General features: G+C 41.9%; 1 protein-coding gene across 1 annotated transcript in view; it reads right to left on the bottom strand.

The window, feature by feature from the left end:
* The window catches only part of LOC123583023 (aromatase), a 40,566-nt gene extending 22,218 nt beyond the window's left edge, over positions 1 to 18,348 (bottom strand). The window contains exons 1-3 of the mRNA XM_045449748.1: positions 18,144 to 18,348; positions 12,036 to 12,186; positions 154 to 308 (exon numbers count right to left, since the gene is read on the bottom strand). Of these exons, the coding sequence (XP_045305704.1) occupies positions 154 to 308; positions 12,036 to 12,186; positions 18,144 to 18,288 (451 nt within the window). The 5' untranslated portion in view covers positions 18,289 to 18,348. The remainder of the gene's footprint in view (positions 1 to 153; positions 309 to 12,035; positions 12,187 to 18,143) is intronic.
* Between the last annotated feature and the right edge of the window lie 1,561 nt (positions 18,349 to 19,909).

The following is a 19,909-nucleotide window of genomic DNA, read 5'->3' as shown; positions in this document are numbered from 1 at the left end:
GTTGCTGTGGGATTAAAATATCAAGTGCTTAGAACAGTTCCTACCATATCTTATTATTTCAAAATAAGTGAAGTGGCAAAATTTAAATTCCAAAATAAGTGAAGTGGGCACATTTTTAGACAAAAGAGCAGAATGTAGCCAGCACCTGATTACCTTTTATAAAGAAAGGTCGAACAGCTTTCCAGAGGGTTGGATTGTTGTTAAATATGATGCCATTTTCATGCATGCCAATGCACTGCAACCCAAGTTTGCTGCCGAATCGGGAGCTGTAGTGACTGTGTTTCATTACATGGAACATACTTGAGGACCTGCAGAGACAGCAAACCTTAGTGTGAATTTGTAAGGGTTAAGAGAACTCATCGTGATGATTTTGATACCAGGTGACTCTCTTAGCAAATGCATGTTCTAAATGCAGTGCATTCTAGAATTCGTATTGAATAAACACTTCTGTTAGTGGAAGAACATCCCTCTCCAGTCGAAATACTTCTACCTCCTGACACCCTGCTTGAGCACCACGAAAGATAGAACACACACACACACATACACACACACACACCATTCTTTATTTCCCTCTTTTCTAATTCCAAGTCATTAAAATACTACCCTCAACTGGGATCAGAGCTGCAAGGCTTTGAGAAGCCAAGCCCTCCACTCCACCAGAGGGTCCTGAGAGCCTCCAGCCCCACTCCAGACAGCGCCACCCTCTACAGGAGTGAGCCTCGGAATCCAGAGTTCCTGGAATTGCTGATGTCATCTTCATTTGGAACCAGTAGTCTGGCCTTGTACCATCTATCCCCAGAGTCTCTAATCAGGCCTGGACCCTCCGGTGGGTATCATTCTGGGCTTGAAGGACACCTCCTGGTCACTCCAGGCTCTGGGCTTAGCTGACTGGGCTGGGCCTTGACAGCTGTCTGTGGTGGTAACAGCAGCTATCCTGGGGCTCTGCATTCCATCCTGACTCATCAAGGTCTCCAGGGTCACAGAGTTCTCTCAGGATATAGGACATAGTGAGCCATTAGATAGCCCTTGAGGTAGCAGCACTGGGACCTTGCCAACAGGCTTCCCTGAACTTCTCAGCTCCTCCTCACTGTTTTGCCTCCATTCTGCACCACCGCCCCCCCCCCCACTCAGTTTTTTTTTCAGAATCAAACTATCTTTTTCTTTTTCTTTTTTTTTCAACGTTTATTTATTTTTTTGGGGACAGAGAGAGACAGAGCATGAACGGGGGAGGGGCAGAGAGAGAGGGAGACACAGAATCAGAAACAGGCTCCAGGCTCTGAGCCATCAGCCCAGAGCCTGACGCGGGGCTCGAACTCCCGGACCACGAGATCGTGACCTGTGAAGTCGGACACTTAACCGACTGCGCCACCCAGGCGCCCCTTTTTCTTCTTTTTTTTAAATAGGAAATTTATTGTCCAACTGGTTTCCATACAACACCCAGTGCTCATCCCAACAGGTGCCCTCCTCAATACCCATAACCCACTTTCTCCTCCCTCCCACCCCCCATCAACCCTCAGTTTATTCTCAGTTTTTAAGAGTCTCTTATGGTTTGGCTCCCTCCCTCTCTAACTGTTTTTTTTTTTCTTCACCTCCCCCATGGTCTTCTGTTAAGTTTCTCAGGATCCACATAAGAGTGAAAACATATGGTATCTGTCTTTCTCTGTATGACTTATTTCACTTAGCATCACACTCTCCAGTTCCATCCACGTTGCTACTAAAGGCCATATTTCATTCTTTCTCATTGCCAAGTAGTATTCTATTGTGTATATAAACCACAATTTCTTTATCCATTCATCAGTTGATGGACATTTAGGCTCTTTCCACAATTTGGGTATTGTTGAAAGTGCTGCTATGAACATTGGGATACAAGTGCCCCTATGCATTAGTACTCCTGTATCCCTTGGGTAAATTGCTAGCAGTGCTATTGCTGGGTCATAGAGTAGATCTATTTTTAATTTTTTGAGGAACCTCCACACTGTTTTCCAGACCTGTGCTCAGTTTTAAGTCCTGGGAGGAACTAGGAAGGAGAAAGCAGTTCCTTCTTCCTCTCCCCTCTCCACCATTTCTTCTTCTAGGAGCTGCTCCCTTCCCCCCACATCCCAGGGGTCAATTTGGGCATGATGAGGCACTTAGAGTTATGAAATGTTATAAAATTCTAGCTGAAGAAGTTCTAGAAGCCTGCACACATGAGGAGAATATTATCTTCTTAGGATAGCAGTACAGAATTCTTCTGCAGGGAGAGACCAACTCACCTTGTTGAGATGTTTTGTTAAGACTGCTTAGAAGTTATCCTGTGGCATTAGAAGGATAAATGGATAATTTAAGTCATTTAATAATCAACAGGATAAAGGATAAGAGGATAATTGTGCTCTTCAGTATAAATGGTAGGTGGGTTTACTGCAGGGTATACTTGCAGCTAGCAGCATGGGGAGGGAGAGGGAAGAGAGCTGAGATGAATGCTACAGAGTGCAGATTTGGGGAGGAGAGGACTCCTGGCTCAGTGCTCAGAAAAAGAAGTCTGCTGGGAATTTATGAAGTTGAGAATTGTGGGGTGGATGGAATAAATTCATTTTTCATCTGCCAAGAGAGACATTAAGAAACACTACAGGTGACTGCACTTCCTATGGCAAGGGGCTTTGGCTGGAAAAGAGGTTCATGCAGGGCCCAGAGGGAAACAGGCTAGCTGGACAAAGGCCGAGTGACAGCTGAGGCCACGGACCACATGGGTCAGAAACTGGAACTCCAACATGGCACGTGCTCATAAACTAGGTGGCTACCCTTCATATGCTGAGCAAAAGGGCATTACATGAAGACAGGCAGGATAGTGTTTGTTGGAGAATAGAGAAGATAATAAGCAGGACATGTGGTGCTTGTATGTCTATTATTTTCATAAATGCCAATATTACATTGTAGGCATAGACCAGACAAAAATACCACTCACTTGGAAAAATCAAATGAGATTATCTGAAGGATATGGAAGAAAGTCTGTACAGTGAGGATAAGAGGCAGACAAAACAGTGCAGGAGGTGGGAGTGCAGGCAGCTAGACCCCGAAATTCTCGATGACAGGGTACATGGTTGTGGTTGAGTGAGTGAGGAAAGAGAGAGGTCATATGTCAGCCACCTCCGTCCAAGGCCCAGCCTTTCCATACATAAGGCTGGAGCATGCCGCCTCTGAGGCCTGGGGCCCTCAGACATCCCTGCGCTGCCGAGTGGACAATAAGAACACAGAGTACACAGAGGACCACAGAGGCTGTGCTTAGCCCCAAAGTCTCATTTATTGTCCTCTTCCTCCCTACGCTAACAAAGCATGTTCCAAGTACATACATTACCCAGACTCCTCTGAGGGGGCATGATAACAGGCTCTTCAGATTACAAGGTCACAGTATTTATATGTGGACGACACGGCCAAATGCAAATTCCCCTTAGTAAATTGTCAGCATAAGCAGATTTACTTCTCTCCATATATATTTTCAGCAACTTCAAAAATTTTCCACTTAAGTATACTCAAATTGATAGCCATTTTTCTTGGAGATAGGGAGAAAAGGGGAGCAGGGTTTGGGAATTAAAAAGAGGGGCCAACTGGTTAGTAGAGAAGGAATAGAGGTTTTCTGTGGTGCAACTATGGGAGGCAATGAAGAAAGCTGAGGCAGGGTACGCTGTCATTAGTCTGACTTTTGGCCATGTTTACTATACTTGAGCCAGGCCGTGTATCAATGTAGCCTACCTGTGTATGCTCTGCTGGGGATCACGGGCAGAGCTCAAGTGACATAATCCTTGACTTTGGGTCTTGGGAACTAAACTGCCCAGGTCTGCTAGGTAAGTTGAAATAGACCCCCCAGAGTTTTTTTTTTTCACCTAAGGATTATAAGCTACCCCATGTCTCTGAGACCAGAGAGGAGTTCAGAGGCAGAGATCATAAAATTAGGACTAAACATTTGAGCAGAGGAATCGGAAGAGAATATTATTGCAAGAAAGCAAAATATATTTATAAACATCTGTCTGATACTGCCAAGGGGGGAGAACCTGGGCATTTTCTGGTGTGGGAGAGAGAGAAAGAGAGAAGAGAAAGTAGCAGCATAGTGCCCAATTGTGCAAATTCAAGATACGTAAAATATCATCAGTGTTTTAGACGCCATTATTATTTTTGGTGAACTTAATATTTATACAAGTTTTCATGTGTTCATTGCAACTTTGGTTCTTCCTCCCCACTTCTCCACTGAAATTTTGTTTCTCAGCTGCAAATTCTCCTCCTCTGCAGTGTTTCTGAGCACATAACCCTCAAAGATGGGGAGTGGTGATTATAGTATATGCACTGGGCTGCAGTGACCATCTTACCACTTGCTTCTCCTTCTTAAAGTTGATACTTGGCTCCTAGAAGGATGAGTGTGCCTTAATTAGGTTGTTCAATTAATGCCTGTGAAGACACATTCCCAAGAAGACATTGGGCCAAAGGCTCTGTGCTCTGGCTGAGTAGTGGGCTAAGTATTAGCCAAACCCTCACATTTGTAATGGTTCCATAGTCCTATTTAAATTTTAAAAGAAAGGCCCTGAAATGATGGCATTGTCAGGAAATGAAAACATAATTATTATATGAATAAATTGTCTACTAGATTATTTCTTTCAAGGAAAAACATCTTATTTTCAAATCAAAACACTCTCTATTAAGTCAAATATTCTCTTGATTTAGTTCCAGATATTATGCATCAAATGATCCCAAGTTTTGGACAAGTATTTCTCTTCCTAACAACAAAAATAAAAACAAAAATACAGATGCTTCTCTTTGTATTCCAGGGAATTAATTTGACTGACAAACAGCTAAAAATTTTTTCCTGTATAGAGAAGTCATGTTTTGAGAGGGCTGAAAAGATTATTAATAGGTTTTAGGACTTAGCTTCTCTCACCTTCCCCTACCTTATTCTGTAAGTACAGCAGAAAGTAAGTAATTTGTATATTCTTTATTCACAAATTTGTATCTAAGAACTTTAAGCCTAGAGGTAAAGCAGAGCGCTATTCTTTCCGCTCTGACCCCTAGAGCTTTTATATACTGCTTTAACCACATTAGCATGGCCACTTACTTTGAGAAATTAGTAATCGATTTTTAAAAAAGAAACAAGAAACCCCAAACTTAAACCCAACTAAATGTGCATTACTTAATAAAGAGCTAAGTTTAAAAATAAATGTGTTCTTTAGGGGGCGCCAACATCTCAGTTATTTCAAGTCAGAGGCTCCGACTTGGCAAGGGACAAAGCTGTCAAGACAGAAGTGATACACAGTGAGAGTGAAGAGTGACCGGCTGCCGGTGAGCAATTTAAAACAAACTTTTTTCAAAAGTAGGTTGGCTTTATATAACCAGAGTAAATTGGGAAAGTGAACAAATAAAGTTTGGTGAAGAACTAGGGACTCCAGCCCAGAGCACACAGGGTGGTCATGAAAATAGCAGAGACCATGCTCCAGCCTTGTGGGCCAGCCTATAACACCAGTTGAAGGAGATGTTATATTGACTGGGGGAGTAAAGATTTCCTACCACTGAAGAGAGACCAGGTGAGTCCCCAGGCTCAGAAGGGACACTACCCTCAGAAGGGTAGTGTAAATTGCATGGTAACTGGGGTCATTATTTCTTTTTTTATTTTTTTTAACGTTTATTTATTTTTGAGAGACAGAGAGACAGAGCATGAGCAGGGGAGGGGCAGAGAGAGAGGGAGACACAGAATCTGAAGCAGTCTCCAGGCTCCGAGCTGTAAGCATAGAGTCCGATATAGGGCTTGAACTCACATATTGCAAGATCATGACCTGAGCCAAAGTTGGTCGCTTAACAGACTGAGCCACCAAGGCGCCCCTGGAGTCATTATTTATTTATTTCCTTCCTTCCTTCCTTCCTTCCTTCCTTCCTTCCTTCCTTCCTTCCTTATTTGAGTATAGTTGACACACAGTGTTACATTAGTTTTTAGGTGTACAACACAGTGATTCAACACATTTATACATTATGCTGTGCTTACCACAGTGTAGCTACCATCTGTCACCATACAATGCTATTACAATACCAGTACTGTACTCCCTATACTGTACCTTTCATCCTTGTGATTTATTCGTTCCATAATTGGAAGCCTGTTTCTCCTATTCCCCTTCATTGTTCTTCTTTAAACATGACTGAAGTCAAAAAGACAGCACCAAAGATGGCAAACCTATTGTCTATTCAAAATGAAAAGTAGCCAGGAAATAAGTTATTAGGTAGTGAAGAGGAAGCCACTTTTCAGTTCTGAATTTAAAGGACTCACATAGGGGATCCTGGATGGATCAGTCGGTGGAACATGCGACTCTTGATCTCAGGGTTGTGAGTTCAAGACCCATGTTGGGTGTAGAGATTACTTAAAAATACAACCTTCAAAAAAATAAAAAAAGGACTCATACATCTGTGGCCAGGTTCAACAGTGATGAGTACTAGAAGTAAATATGGAGGAGAAAATTAATGGAATAATTGGTACCAAACATTTAAAAACACTTGCCCATATAGACCTGTTTTGTGCCTGAGACTTAGTCTCTGTTGATCCCATTACCTTCCCCTTGTCCTTTGCCCCTCTAATATCCTCACATACCCAGCTAAATACTGGAGTCACTGCAAGAGGAAAACAATCTTTATAATAGAGAGATCTGACTGTAACTACCCTACCCAAGTGATCACATTTAGCATCCCTAATAGTGGGACAACTTTTCCTTGTCTCCTGATGTGATGCAATATGAAGTGCCTAGCCCTACCAAGGAAGCATTATTACAAAAATGTTTGACCTGAATGAAACTGAGACATAATTTTCAGTTTAGGGTGTCTGGGTGGCTCACTTGGTTGAGGGTCCAACTTTTGATTTCGGCTCATATCATGATCCCAGGGTTGTGAGACTGAGCACTGTGTAAGGCTCCACACTGGGTGTGGAGCTTTCTTGGGTCTCTCTCTCTCTCTCTCTCTTCTCTTTCCACCTCCCTCTCCTGCTTGCACTCTATCTCTCTAAAAAAATTCATAATTTTCAGTTTATAAGAAACACAGGGAGTAGAGGACTATGTTAAGTGACATCATAATGTAAAGAGAGAAATTCAGAAATGTGAAACACATTCTATAAGACAGTTGGCCTGGTCTCTTCAAGAGGTCAATGTCATGGGGGCAAGCAATGGGAAGACTGTTCTTTCAACTTCCCTATTCATTTAAACATTTTCTTAATAGAAAGTTGGAAAAAACATTTTGTTGTCAATCATTAAAATCACTCTCTTCCATGCATCCTCAACTCCCTTGACCCTCTCCTTACTTTGTCATAGTTGCCTGGTAAAATCTTTTACCCCTGGTAAAACCTTACCCCTGGCTAAATCCAACTCTTAGCTTACTCTGTGCTTGTTCCTGGGAGCTGAATGTGACTGGGAAAAAACACACACACACACACACATGCACACGTACACACACACACACACACACACACACACACACACACTGACAAATCCCAGTTAAATTCAAGTGGGCCCTTAGCGCAGCTGGCAATTCTACTAAATTCAAGTGGGCCCTTAGCGCAGCTGGCAATTCTACTACATTTCCCCAGTCCATTCACACTTACTGTTCTAGATGACTATTAAATCCTGCCTCCTCTCTCCTCAAACATTCTACTTCCCCAGTCTTAGGTATGTATGTATGTATGTATGTATGTATGTATGTATGTATGTATGTATGTATTCACTGAGGAAAAAGAAGAATCTCTGCAAGCTCCAACTACTAGGATCTGTGCTCATATATTCAAACTTCTCAAACTTACTGTAGATGAACTTTCATGTCCCTATTCAACGCCAACTCCACCTGTCACCTGTACCCCCTTTCACATTTCACCTAGCACACCCCTTTCTCTTCCATCAACAATTTTGCTTTATAATCCATCATTGCCATCATAACACACATGTTGTGATTTCTCCTATCTTAACAAAAACTCCTTGGACTATATATCTCTTTATATTTCTTTGTTCCATTTCTCTGCTGCCTTTATGACAAACTCCTTGGAAGAGTTGTCTTCCTCCTGTAGCCTCTAATTCTCTCTCCTCATTCTATACTACACTGAGACTTTTGCCCTCACCACTCCATTGAAATTGCCAAGGTCAGGGGCGCCTGGGTGGCTCAGTCGGTTGAGTGGCCGACTTTGGCTCAGGTCACCATCTCACGGTCCGTGAGTTCGAGCCCCGCGTCGGGCTCTGGGCTGATGGCTCAGAGCCTGGAGCCTGTTTCCGATTCTGTGTCTCCCTCTCTCTGACCCTCCCCCATTCATGCTCTGTCTCTCTCTGTCTCAAAAATAAATAAACGTTAAAAAAATTAAAAAAGAAAAAAAAAAGAAATTGCCAAGGTCACCCATGTTGCTAAATGTTGCTCAAATCTTCTTGCATTCATCCTTGTTCCTTTAACACCTAGTCTCAAAGAATGTGGGTAGAATGTGGGTAAAGAAGTCAGGAGTCTGCTGAAACATGAATGAGTTAGATGTGTCACTTTTCTGCTCAAACTCTTCAAAGGCTTCCCATCTCATTGCAGGGTAAAATTCAGAGTTGTTACAATGGCCAGCAAGGCCCAATATTATTGACTGTCCTGATACCTTTCTAGTGTCATCTCCACTATTCTTCCACTAGCCACACTGGTGTCCTTGTTGTTCCTTGAACATTTCAGACAGGCTTCCACTGCAGTGGTTTGCATTTGCTGTTCCCTCTGTCTGGAATGGTTTTCCTCTACTTCTCTGCATGACTCCTTCCCTCACTTCCTTTAAGTCTTTATTCAAATGCTGTCTTCTGAATTAGGCCTGCCTCGACCACCTATTTATAATTGCACTTCCATCCCTGCAACTGGCTGTCCCCTAATTTAGTTTCCTATATAGCACATATCTACCTGAAGATAGTGTGAGCAACTATCTTGGTTTGCTTGGGACTGTCCCAGTTTTAACATTCAAAGTCCCCCATCCTAGAAAACCCCCTAGTTCCAGGCATACCAAGACAGTTGGTCACCCTACTGATACACTCATTTACTGTTGGTATATTAACAATACAACAATATATTTCTCTATGATGGTAGGAATTTTTGGCTGATTTGCTCATGATACCCAGTGTACATAGTTAAGTTCTCAATAAATATTTAATGATTGAATGGGGGGGGCAATAATAATTATAAGTTAGGATCATCCAGTGCTTAGTATATAGTAAATTCTCAATAAATTCCTGTTAAAAGAATAAATTAATGAATTTCCTATAAATTTACATATGATTAACACAGATACACAAATACAACCCTAATTAGTATGTTAATTACTATATGACCATAATTAGCATGTTAATTGCTAACCCCCTTTATTAATGCCACCCACATTCTTTTTTTTTTGTATTCATTACAAAAACTGATACATTCACACAACATATAGTATCATGGGCAACATCTGTAGACCCTCATTAATTTAGAGCTCACCTGGGGAATTGTGAGTGCTTTTATACAGATGACCAGATGAACCTTCCCCCAGAGCTCAGAGTTGCTCAGGCAACATCCTGGAAGCACTCAGGCCTGACTCCCCCACCCCCCACCCCCCGCCCGCCGTGAAATTCTGCAGCCCCCACCACTTCAAGACTATGCTGGTAGGAAAAGTTGGGCCATAATCTCTAGTCAGCTGTAATGACTAGAGATCTCAAACTTTTCAAAAGAAAAAAACCTGGCAAACTATTCAAATAAAAATAAAAATCTTTCTGAGGTCCAATTGGGGTATTTTCAAGAGGCACGGGTAGTTCTGGAAGGGACCTGAAGAGCAGGCGAGGGAAGGAGATGGGGACAAACATGTCCTATTCCTGCAGGGAGCTCAGCCCTTAACAACAAAATTGAGCGCTCCAGGCAATTAAGGAGAACACAAAGACTCCAACCAGTGAAAAGCCGGTTAGGACAGGACAAGAAGAGAAGTGGGAGAGCTGGGGGAGGGGCGGGATGGGTTGTGTGTACATCTTGAGCATGAATCAGCACCTGAGTTGGTCAGGGTTGCTAAAGTCACTTTCCTCATGAAGACAGCAGAGTGGTCAGATGCCCCCCTGCACTGTAACAAGGATCCTACTTCAGGAATGGCTTTGGGCTTCCAGGACTGTATGTGGTGAGCCAAGTATGTAGTATCTAAGAGCCATTTCTGTTTTGGTCCTCTGGGCCCTTGCCACATTCTTCACTCAGGTTCTTATCTGACACTAGCTCAGCACCTGAGCTAGACTAAAGAGTAAGATGTTAAGAGGAAAGCACTCCAGCCCTGCTTATTGGCCCCCTTACTCCCAAGGAGAGACCCCTGTGTGCTGGAGGCAGCTTACCTGCTCTCCCGTCTCAGGCTCCGCAGCACACTGGAATGACTTGGGGAGCCCTGAACACTACTGGTGCCTGGGTCCCACCCCCAGAGATTCTGAAAGCTGGGGTGTGGCCTGGGCCTTGGGGTTTTTATAAGCTCCCTGTGCAGCCAGGGTGAGAACCACTGCTCTAGATTCTGAGCTGTAGACGGATATCCTTTTGGATAAGTATCCTGCAGGTCCCTTTACCTGTCTGCCAAGTAGCGCTGGAAGGCAACTGGCTATGATGAGGGATGCAAGAGCAGGGCCAAATGGGCCAACGTCCCAAGCCCCCATCAGTCTCAGGACATGTTGAGACTGTATTCAGTTGCCAAAGTGATTAAAGTATTGGATTTTTAAAATGAGAACGTATCGGGGTGCCTGGGTGACTCAGTCGGTTAAGTGTCCAACTTTGGCTCAGGTTATATCTCACGGTTCATGGGTTCGAGCCTCATGTTGGACTCTATGCTGACAGCTCGGAGCCTGGAGCCTGCCTCAGATTCTGTGCCTCCCTCTCTCTATCTGCCCCCCCCCCCTGCTCATGTTCTGTCTCTCTCTCCCTCTCTCAAAAATAAATAAACATTAAAAAAAAAATTTTTAAGTGAGAATGTATCAAATTCACCTAAATTGGGCTGACCAGAGCTCAGTATCCCAAGAGAAGTAAAATCTAAGGATAATTTTGGTCCCCCACTCCCTTCTTTCAGTTATTTGTTTCAAAGAATTGGGCTCAAAGATTACCGTGGTATTTATGAAATGATGTATATCAGCTTGGCTTGAAAAAAATCCATGTGGTTTCCAGATATGCTTCACTTACCTCTGGGCAATAGTCTGTGTATCTGGACAAATAATTCTAATTCATCGGTAAAACCCTAGTTGGTCTTAGTTCTGGGTAAAGCCCTGTCAGAGAATCTAAAAACTCATTAATGAGATAGTGTTGACATATAACATTGTTAAATATCTAGTAATAATAGATGAAAGTCTAGTGATATATGCTTTCTTTGAAATTCTCCATGTTCTATGATCAGTAAAAACGAAAACTAGTATTTCACAAAGCTAGTTCTCTATAATCGATGCCTATTTGGTTAACCCTGGATGGATTCAATGCTAAACTTATCCAGAGAATATAACAAATCATTTTTTTTAAATAGGCAATATTCCTGATTTTTTTAAAGATCACTCAGCTGAGATACTGGCACACAGTCGTAAATAGAATCAGAGCACATGAATAGCATTTTTTTCCTACTCTTTATCCTGCTAGAGGTGCTCAGTAGCCTACTATTAGAAGCACATTAGCAAATTGGTACTGATTTCTTTCTCTCAGGTATTTTGTTTTGTTTTAAATGCTTACTTATAGAGAGAAGAGCAAAATCTTAGGAAAGCAGAGAAGATAATGCCTCTCCCTAAAGTATGTTTTATCAAACCCAAATCATCTGGAGAGAAATTTTGAATAGTTTCCCACCTTTCCAGAGTGCTTTATCTGTGTACCTCTGGCGTTAGGCAAAACCCAATTATTTCACTTGTATATAGTGACAGATTTTCACCTGGGAATTGCCCACCTCCATTTCAGTAGCAAAAACATACGCTTAGAAACAAAAGGATCAAGATATCAAAATAAGTTTGCTTGTTACTTAATAGGAAAAAATGCAGCTTTAGTTTTAAAAATATGTCTCCGATTCTTAACAGACTCACTTGCTAATAATGAGTGTTTCCTCTCCACATATCCAGACTCTCATGAATTCTCCATACATCTTGTTGTAATAGTTACAGGCACTGCCAATCCCCATCCACAGGAACCTGCAGTGGGAAATGAGGGGCCCAATTCCCATGCAATAGCCAGGACCTAGGAAAGGGAAAAGATCACATTCAGAATTTTAGCAACACCAGAAAGAGCAACTGCTTTATGTTACTGCTATTCTTGTTCTTTAATATCTAAATGCTCTTTTACATCTTCTGATGTGTATCTGTGAATCACTAAAACCCAAATAAGCTTAACATATGAAAACAGTAGTTCAGTGTCTATACCATGCTAGTTCCATTTGATCTTAATTCAGTCTGAATGAACCAGGGTATGTGTCTACTATTTTCTCGTCATGTTAAGCAGTATCAGTGAGTTTCAAATACAAGTCAGTCAGTCCATCTATTTACAAGCATGGAAGTCAGGACATGTGACAAGCTGACAGGTCTATTTGGCTGCCGAGTTTTGTCTGAGAACTTTTGGTTTGGATCCCCAGCTGACAGAATGGGAGGTTTAACATGAGTTTGTAGTTTTGGTGTAATTTTTTTAATGCTTATTTATTTTTGAGAGAGAGATCGAGCATGGGAGGGGCAGAGAAAGAGCGAGACAGGGAATCTGAGGCAGGCTCTGCTCTGACAATGTGGGGCTTGGACTCATGAACTGTGAGATCATGACCTGAGCCAAAGTCAGACATTTAACCAGCTGAGCCACCCAGGCACCCCTGGTGTAATCTTTTTAACTGACAGACATGGTCTGCAAAGATAATATTCAAACAGAGAATATCCATTTCTTTTTTGTTTACCTTCAAAAAGGACTCAGTTTAAGAAAAGAATCCTAAACTAAATCTCATAGGTAATGAATCCGATCAATGTCTAGATTAGAATTTGAGTCCAGTGATGTGGTTTTACTCAAGAGCAGTGACTTCTCATGTCCTTGCTTATGTAGACAATGGCAGAACTGTAAAGAACATAAATCCAGTAAAAACTGGGGAATTTGCTGCTGCCTAGACCAGAGAACAAACTTGCTAGCTTGATTTTACTGGTGGTGGTAAAATGTTAGACAGAAATTTTTCGGAATGGTTTTTGTGAAGTAGTAGCTTTTCTAAATCTTTCTCCTTTACTTTCATTCTGTCAGTAAAATATGAAGCTGCCATGCACAACTGTATGAGGCATGTTCTCACTCCAGGGGCAAGAATTGTGTAAATAATCTAGATAATCTCAGCTTTTGCTTGAGTCATCTAAATTGCATGTTTAGTCCCAAATTCGGCAAATAAGATTTAGTCCATAACTTTGCAATACCTGGGTTAATGGGAATAAGACTGTCAGCTTTTTATTTTTTTCTTTAAAGTGAAGGTCTTGGGCATTATATGTAGAACCAAAACATTTTCAAAGGGTTCTTCTTAATTTTATGAATTATAAGTAGATGATTGGCTTTATATTAAAATAATTTCATTAAATTCTTCAAAAGATTACAATGAGCAAATGTGAATATGTATTTCCTTAGAATGTCATCAGATATACAGATAGATCTCTAATCAATTAAGCTGTGCATAATAACAAACTATTTTGCTGGCTATTTACAGCTTGAAACATTGTAGATGTTTAATAAATGTTTCCTGGGTGAATTGTTTAAAATTCTTTTAAATGTTTATTTGTGTGTGTGTGTGTGTGAGAGAGAGAGAGAGAGAGAGAGAGAGAGCGCACAAGCAGGGGAGGGACAGAGAGAGAGGGAGACACAGAATCTGAAGCAGGCTCCAAGCTCTGAGCTGTCAGCACAGAGCCTGATGTGGGGCTCAAACCCACCAACCATGAGATCATGACCTGAGCCAAAGTCGGATGCTTAACCCACTGAGCCATCCAGGAGCCCCTGCTGGGTGAATTGTTAAAGTTATTTAGAGATGTGTGTATAATATGAAGGATGAAGTTTTAAACGTGATCCTCATTTAGAGTATTTTAGGTTGTATTTACATTTTGATAAAAATGGAAACATATCACTTTATCATGTACATTTAGTCCATAGGAGGTCAAACATCTGGCTATTTGGGAATAGCCTTATTTGACAAACGTTTACTTACATAATATGCTAGGCCCATTAAAACCAAAGGCATACAAATGAAAGGCTGAACTCTTTACTTTTTATCTAAAAGTTTGGTGCCATATAGAAGGTCTTACTATTGGGGAACCACCATTCAAGTTTAAAATATGACAGTGCAGATTTCTATCCACTAAAAAAGGGAGATTCGATGAACTTTGCTTAGGTTGAAAACCTGGGTGTTCTAACCAGAAAAGAATCCGAGTTTGGGGTCCCTGCTGACTAATCACATGTCAGCTTAATTCATCCAACAAACACTTACAGAGACCCTACTAGGTATAGACACTAGCTACAGGTCATGGACAGGAGATGCTATGATAAGGAGAGGAGAGTATATGGGCGGGGGGAGGGGGGAAGTACTATACCAAATAATTACAACACAATGTGAGCCTTTCATTTATACGTATATCTTATACCCTCCAGCTGAGAAAAGGATGCTTTAGGAGGGGAGAAACTTTGGTAGGATATTAGGTAAATATTCTGGTTGCATCCACATTAAGCGGCTCTCTGCTTCTTAGATTTGAGAATGCGTATCTAGGCATGCAGCAATTGTGGGAGCCTCTTTCATGCCCAAAGAGGAGCAATAAATACTGCACTGCATTTTTGTGCAGAAACAGCCTCTGGGAAGCCAACAGCTGGAACCTCTCACCCATTGTCCTGATCAAGAAGCTGTTGCATTCCATGCTGGGTATATGCCCTAGAGAAACTTGTACACGTGAATGTTCATAGCAGCACTGTTCACGATATCCCCAAAATGGAGACACCCAAAGATCCACCAACAGTAGCATCAGTAATTAAACCATGAAATGTTTGTGTGACTGGATACCATATGCACTGTAGCTGCATGTTGCAATGTGGATGAATCTTACAAACATAATATTGAGCAAAAGAAGCAATATAGCAGTAACGTCGGACTCGATTGCTAAAACATTTAACACCAGGCAAAAATTAATCTGTATTGTTTGGGGATATGAAATTAGGTGGCAAAACATGAAAAAGCAAGAAAGTGATTGTCACAAAATAGAAGAATGTTTACCGCTGGGGATGAGAGAGGGGGTATGAGTGAAAAGGCACAAGAGAAGTTTCTGGGATGCTGCTAACATCCTGTTTCTTGTCCTGGACTGTGATGACATATCTATTTTAACTTTCTGTGAAGTTGTTTTTTAGTGGGAGTTAAGGGAATGTGTTGCCATGTCCTTTTTGCAGTGCGCCTCCAGGGATGTGGTTCCTAAGTCAGAGAGAGGCTCTATGCGAGAGAAACCATGTGCAAGGTTGGGGATGGCTATGTGCCCGCGGGGAAAGGAGAGCTGCCAGGGGCCAGGTAACTGTGGGTCCTGGGCAGAGATTGGTGAACTTGGGGCAGTTTCCCAGAACGGACACTTAACAAAACCCCCAGGTAGGAATGACTCTGTCCTCCCCAGACTCCCATAGCTCTCGCAGTACTAAGTCACCTGCCTGTGGGTGCATAGTCCTGGCTCTGAACACAGCAGGGCCTCTCAGGGAACGTGGATCAAGGAACTTAGCTCTGAGTCTCATTTTCATCACTTACTAGCTGTGTGCCATCTACCCTCTTTAATCTCAGTTTTTTCATCTGCAAAATGGGCATAAACACACCTACCTCACCACAATGCTGTGAGGAGCACAGGAGAAAATGAATATGACATTCCTTTGTAAATTGTAACTGACTTAAGGGCTTGTGTGTGGGGCGGGGGCAAGAGGGGAAGAGGAACAGAGGGGCAGAGGGAAAGGGGCAGAGGGAGAGAGAAAGAATCAAGCAGGCTCCACACTCAGTGGGGAGCCTGATGTGGGGCTCAATCCCACAACGCTGGCATCATGTCAGACACAATGGACTGAGCCACGTAGGCATTCCTGACTTGAGGGCTTTTAAATCATTTTACCTTCTTCATTCCCTTTGGCTTTCCCTGACCCTGAGCTTCTCCCAAACCTGTAAAACTAAGAGTGCAGAGAACCAGTGATTCAAGGAAACTGGCAAAAGGAGTTCAGAAGTACTGGTTGGGAAGAACCACCCTGACAAAGCCAATTGTCTCCCCTTTCCTCCCCCAGCCAGGAACCAGGGACCTTAGTCTGTGCCACCAGAGGCCACATTTTCAAAGGGAGAGCATGGGACCACAAAGTCCCTGGCTAGCAAAATGATCATCAACCTGGGATTCAGGAATTCTTGGTTGCCTCCCTGCCACCCATCCCACCTCCCACTTTCTTTCAAGCTGAGATGCTGACAAATCATTTCCTTTCTCTGGGTTTTAACCCCTCACCTGTAAAACAAGGAGTTTGAACTCTATTGTTTCTTATACTTGTCATGATGGTTTGCTTGGGCAAGGCAGTTCATTTCTCTGGGGTCAGTTTCCCCTTCTGTCAAATGAAAGGGTTCAGAGTCATAACCATGGCTCTCAATCCCGATTGCTCGTGAAAAATCACCTGGGAAGATTTTTTTTTTTTTAATATCCACATGGGGATCCTGCCTCAGATGTGGCTGAGAACCATAGTACTATGCGATATAACTATCAGTGTATGATGTCTGTCCCCAGGCCAGGAGTGGTGGACAGAGTGAGCTGCCACCTAGGCTCCTGGCCCAGAGCTTCAAGGATGCCAGTTCTTATGCTTACCCCCCAAAAGCTGACCTCCTTCTTCAAAGGTCCAAGGGACTTCTTCCAACACTTGCAACATAAACATCTGGGGGAACTTGTTAAAAATACTCTCCACCTCACCCTCCATTCATGGATCCTGACCCAGGACCCCACTGTGGAAGAAGTCCAGTGAGGAAGGGGCAGTGTGGGGAAAGGAGTTCAGGTTAAAGACCATGGAAGAGTCTTCCCTCAGACCCCTCAGGCAGTAGAGAACAACATTAACTGAGTGCTCTATTTAATTAGACATTAAAGTAACCTAAAATATCAGTCTGAGTCAGATAGACAGTTCTCTGGAAAAATTTGAAGCATCCAGACATGAGGCACTTTGCACCAGCTTCATACTCCTACCCTAAATCATGCTATAATGAAGCCCACCACACTTGGAAGTGTGTAATGACTATGCTTTTCATATCCTTATCAGATATCTCATGGGACTGGGAATGGATGTCTGCCATGAAGAATTTTCACTGAAAACTGAATAATAGTCGGGTATTTCTGATATTTCTGAATTAATCTGATAGTGTGGAGTGGTGGGAGTTTCTACTGGAATTATCTGGATAATTATATTATACTCTACTTTTGATTAATCCATAGACCTTGCTGAAGATTCTGTCAGGGAATGATGTTCCAAGGGAATCATAGTGGCCCCCATTTTTCTTCCACTGTTCAGGTCCCAGCGAGCCCTTATGGTGGCACCACCATCACACTCATCCCCAAGAATAAGAGAAAATGAAGAGTGGGATAAAGAGAGGGAATACGTTCAAGAAAGGAAGAGGGCAGAGCACATGGATGAGGCAAAATGGGAGGCAGAAGAAGAGGAGTATAGAAAGCATTCCAGGGGCACCTGGCTGGCTCAGTCAGTGAAGCGTGCAATTCTTGATCTCAGGGTTGTGAGTTTGAGCCCCCCACTGGGTGTAGAGATTGCTTAAGAATAAAATTAAAAAAAAAAAAGAGGAGGCATTCCAGAGACATTTTTTACCTTCAGAGCAAAATTAGAATGAATTTGAATAATAAAAAAAAAATACCTGGCTTACTTTGCTTCACTTCATCTCAAACTTAGAGGATACTTGTGCCAGGTCTACTTTACCAAAGCAAAGTGCAGAATGGAAGGGATCATCTGAGATATTTTTGAAATTCTTTCATTTGAAATGTGCAGCTAATTGGAATAAAATTTTTCACCTGGGTTTTTATTTGCTAACATTGCCATGGGCTTCAGCCATCTCCCTGGGTTTGCTCTTTGTCCTTTTGCAAAATTTTCTTTACCCTCATGGACCAAAAGACCAAGTACATAATCTCCTTAGTTACAGAACTAAATGACTGACTTACCTGGTATTGAAGATGTGTCCTCATAATTCCAAACCAAAAGAAGAAAGCCAATGAGCAGCAGGATTGGCATGGTGGCCACAGGCATGACTTCGGGCATCATGCTGGTGATGTTGTAATGCATTGGGTTCAGCATTTCCAAAACCATCGTTTGTTTCTTGAGCTCAGGAAAAACAATTTAAAGCCCTGTGCAAATCAGAGCAGCAAAAAAAAAAAAAAAAAAAAAGAATATCTAGGACTCCTGTTGGTTCAAAGGATGCTGTACTATAGAAATCAAGCATTTTGTTTTATAATGTGATTGGACACCTAGACAAGACAAAGTTGTGGTTACAAGTCAAAACAAGCAAACCAAAGAAAGATCTTTTGGCTTGAAGTGCAGCATTTCTGACCTTGGTAGAGTCTCAGGTTCGTTTAGACGCTTGGTCTGATAGAACCTTATCATCTTGCCCTTGAGTGGGTAGAGTGGCTGAATTCCCAATTGAGAGTCAAATTTCTAACCAAAATACAAGAAAATGAAGCTCATTCCAGAGGTGGAGTCATTCTGTGACTTCATCAGCAGATATTGTTTAGGCAATCTGTTTCTTTTGAAGCCAAATCAATTTTTTAAAAAAGTAATCCCCAACTCCCTTCCTTGATCAAAATTACTTCCCCCAAAGAGTAAGCTTCTCCAGCAAGAATGAATTTCTTGGAGATTGTTGAGGCGTCCTCAGAGCTTCTTATTAGGTTGTTCAGTGAATTCAGCGTGACTCACTCAGGATAATCTTTTTCTATTGACTTTAATAAGGCTAAAATCTCTTGCACTATGGCCTGGATAAAGCAGTGCCCATGGTGGGCAATGTCAGCATTAGTAGGAAAGAAGAATGGGAGAAGAAGAATAAAGAGAAGGAATGGGGAAGGAGGAAGGAAAGAAAGGACAGAAAGAATAAAATCCCATCCACGGTAGGCTGTGGCCTCTTATGTTTTGCCCACAGCAGCTAACCTCCTATGCAAGAGAGTTTTTAGTTTGATTTGCTGGTGCTGTCATGTTTCTCAACAATGTAATGTTGAGTCTGTCTTTTCAGTAAGGTTTTCTAATACCAGTACTCTCAGAGGAAAGTTTCAGGGATGGAGGTTTGTTGAAGAGACCTAGATTGAATAAACTTGTATAGCCAGCAAGAGCAACCATTCAATGCACTCCTGGTACCAGATGACTGCTCCAAAGATTACCCTTCCTTGGAAAGTGACCTTAGTTTGCAGGACTTATAATGGCTCTGAAACAGATTTTGGCAGTATCTTATCCAGTAATAATAGTTCTAGATTTGTAACCAGGGCTTCTAATTGGATTTCAGGTGCTCTGTGAACTTCCTGACATGCTGCATAACATGTTGTATCTGCTCACCTGAACTTTTAGGGGGAAAGAACTTTCATCAGATTCTTAAAGAGTATGTAATTACATTTCTCCTCTGATCTATATGATATCTTAAATATCCAGTTAAAAACTCATTTCTGGCAATTACATACATTTCATAATATAGTTGAATTCATTCAGTTGCTTGATTCATACTGTTGATTCATTCTATTATTCCACATTTAAATAATTATCAACAGTTAAGTGCAAGGCACTGAAAATGCTTGCACATATGTTGGGCAGTTTGTTTGTTTGTTTTAAAATATATATAAGCTGAGTCTGAAAAGTCAGCAATGTGTCATCATCTGGTTCCTTTGTTAATAAGTAGCTGCTCTGAAGAGGTTGAATTTTTAGGTATTTAATTTCCTAAGTGGAATTTTAT

The sequence above is a fragment of the Leopardus geoffroyi genome, chromosome B3 (assembly GCF_018350155.1).
Source record: "Leopardus geoffroyi isolate Oge1 chromosome B3, O.geoffroyi_Oge1_pat1.0, whole genome shotgun sequence".
In the NCBI taxonomy this organism is placed as follows: Eukaryota; Metazoa; Chordata; class Mammalia; order Carnivora; family Felidae; genus Leopardus; species Leopardus geoffroyi.
Note: the sequence above shows the minus strand (reverse complement) of the source record. Positions and strands in the feature narration are given on the sequence as shown.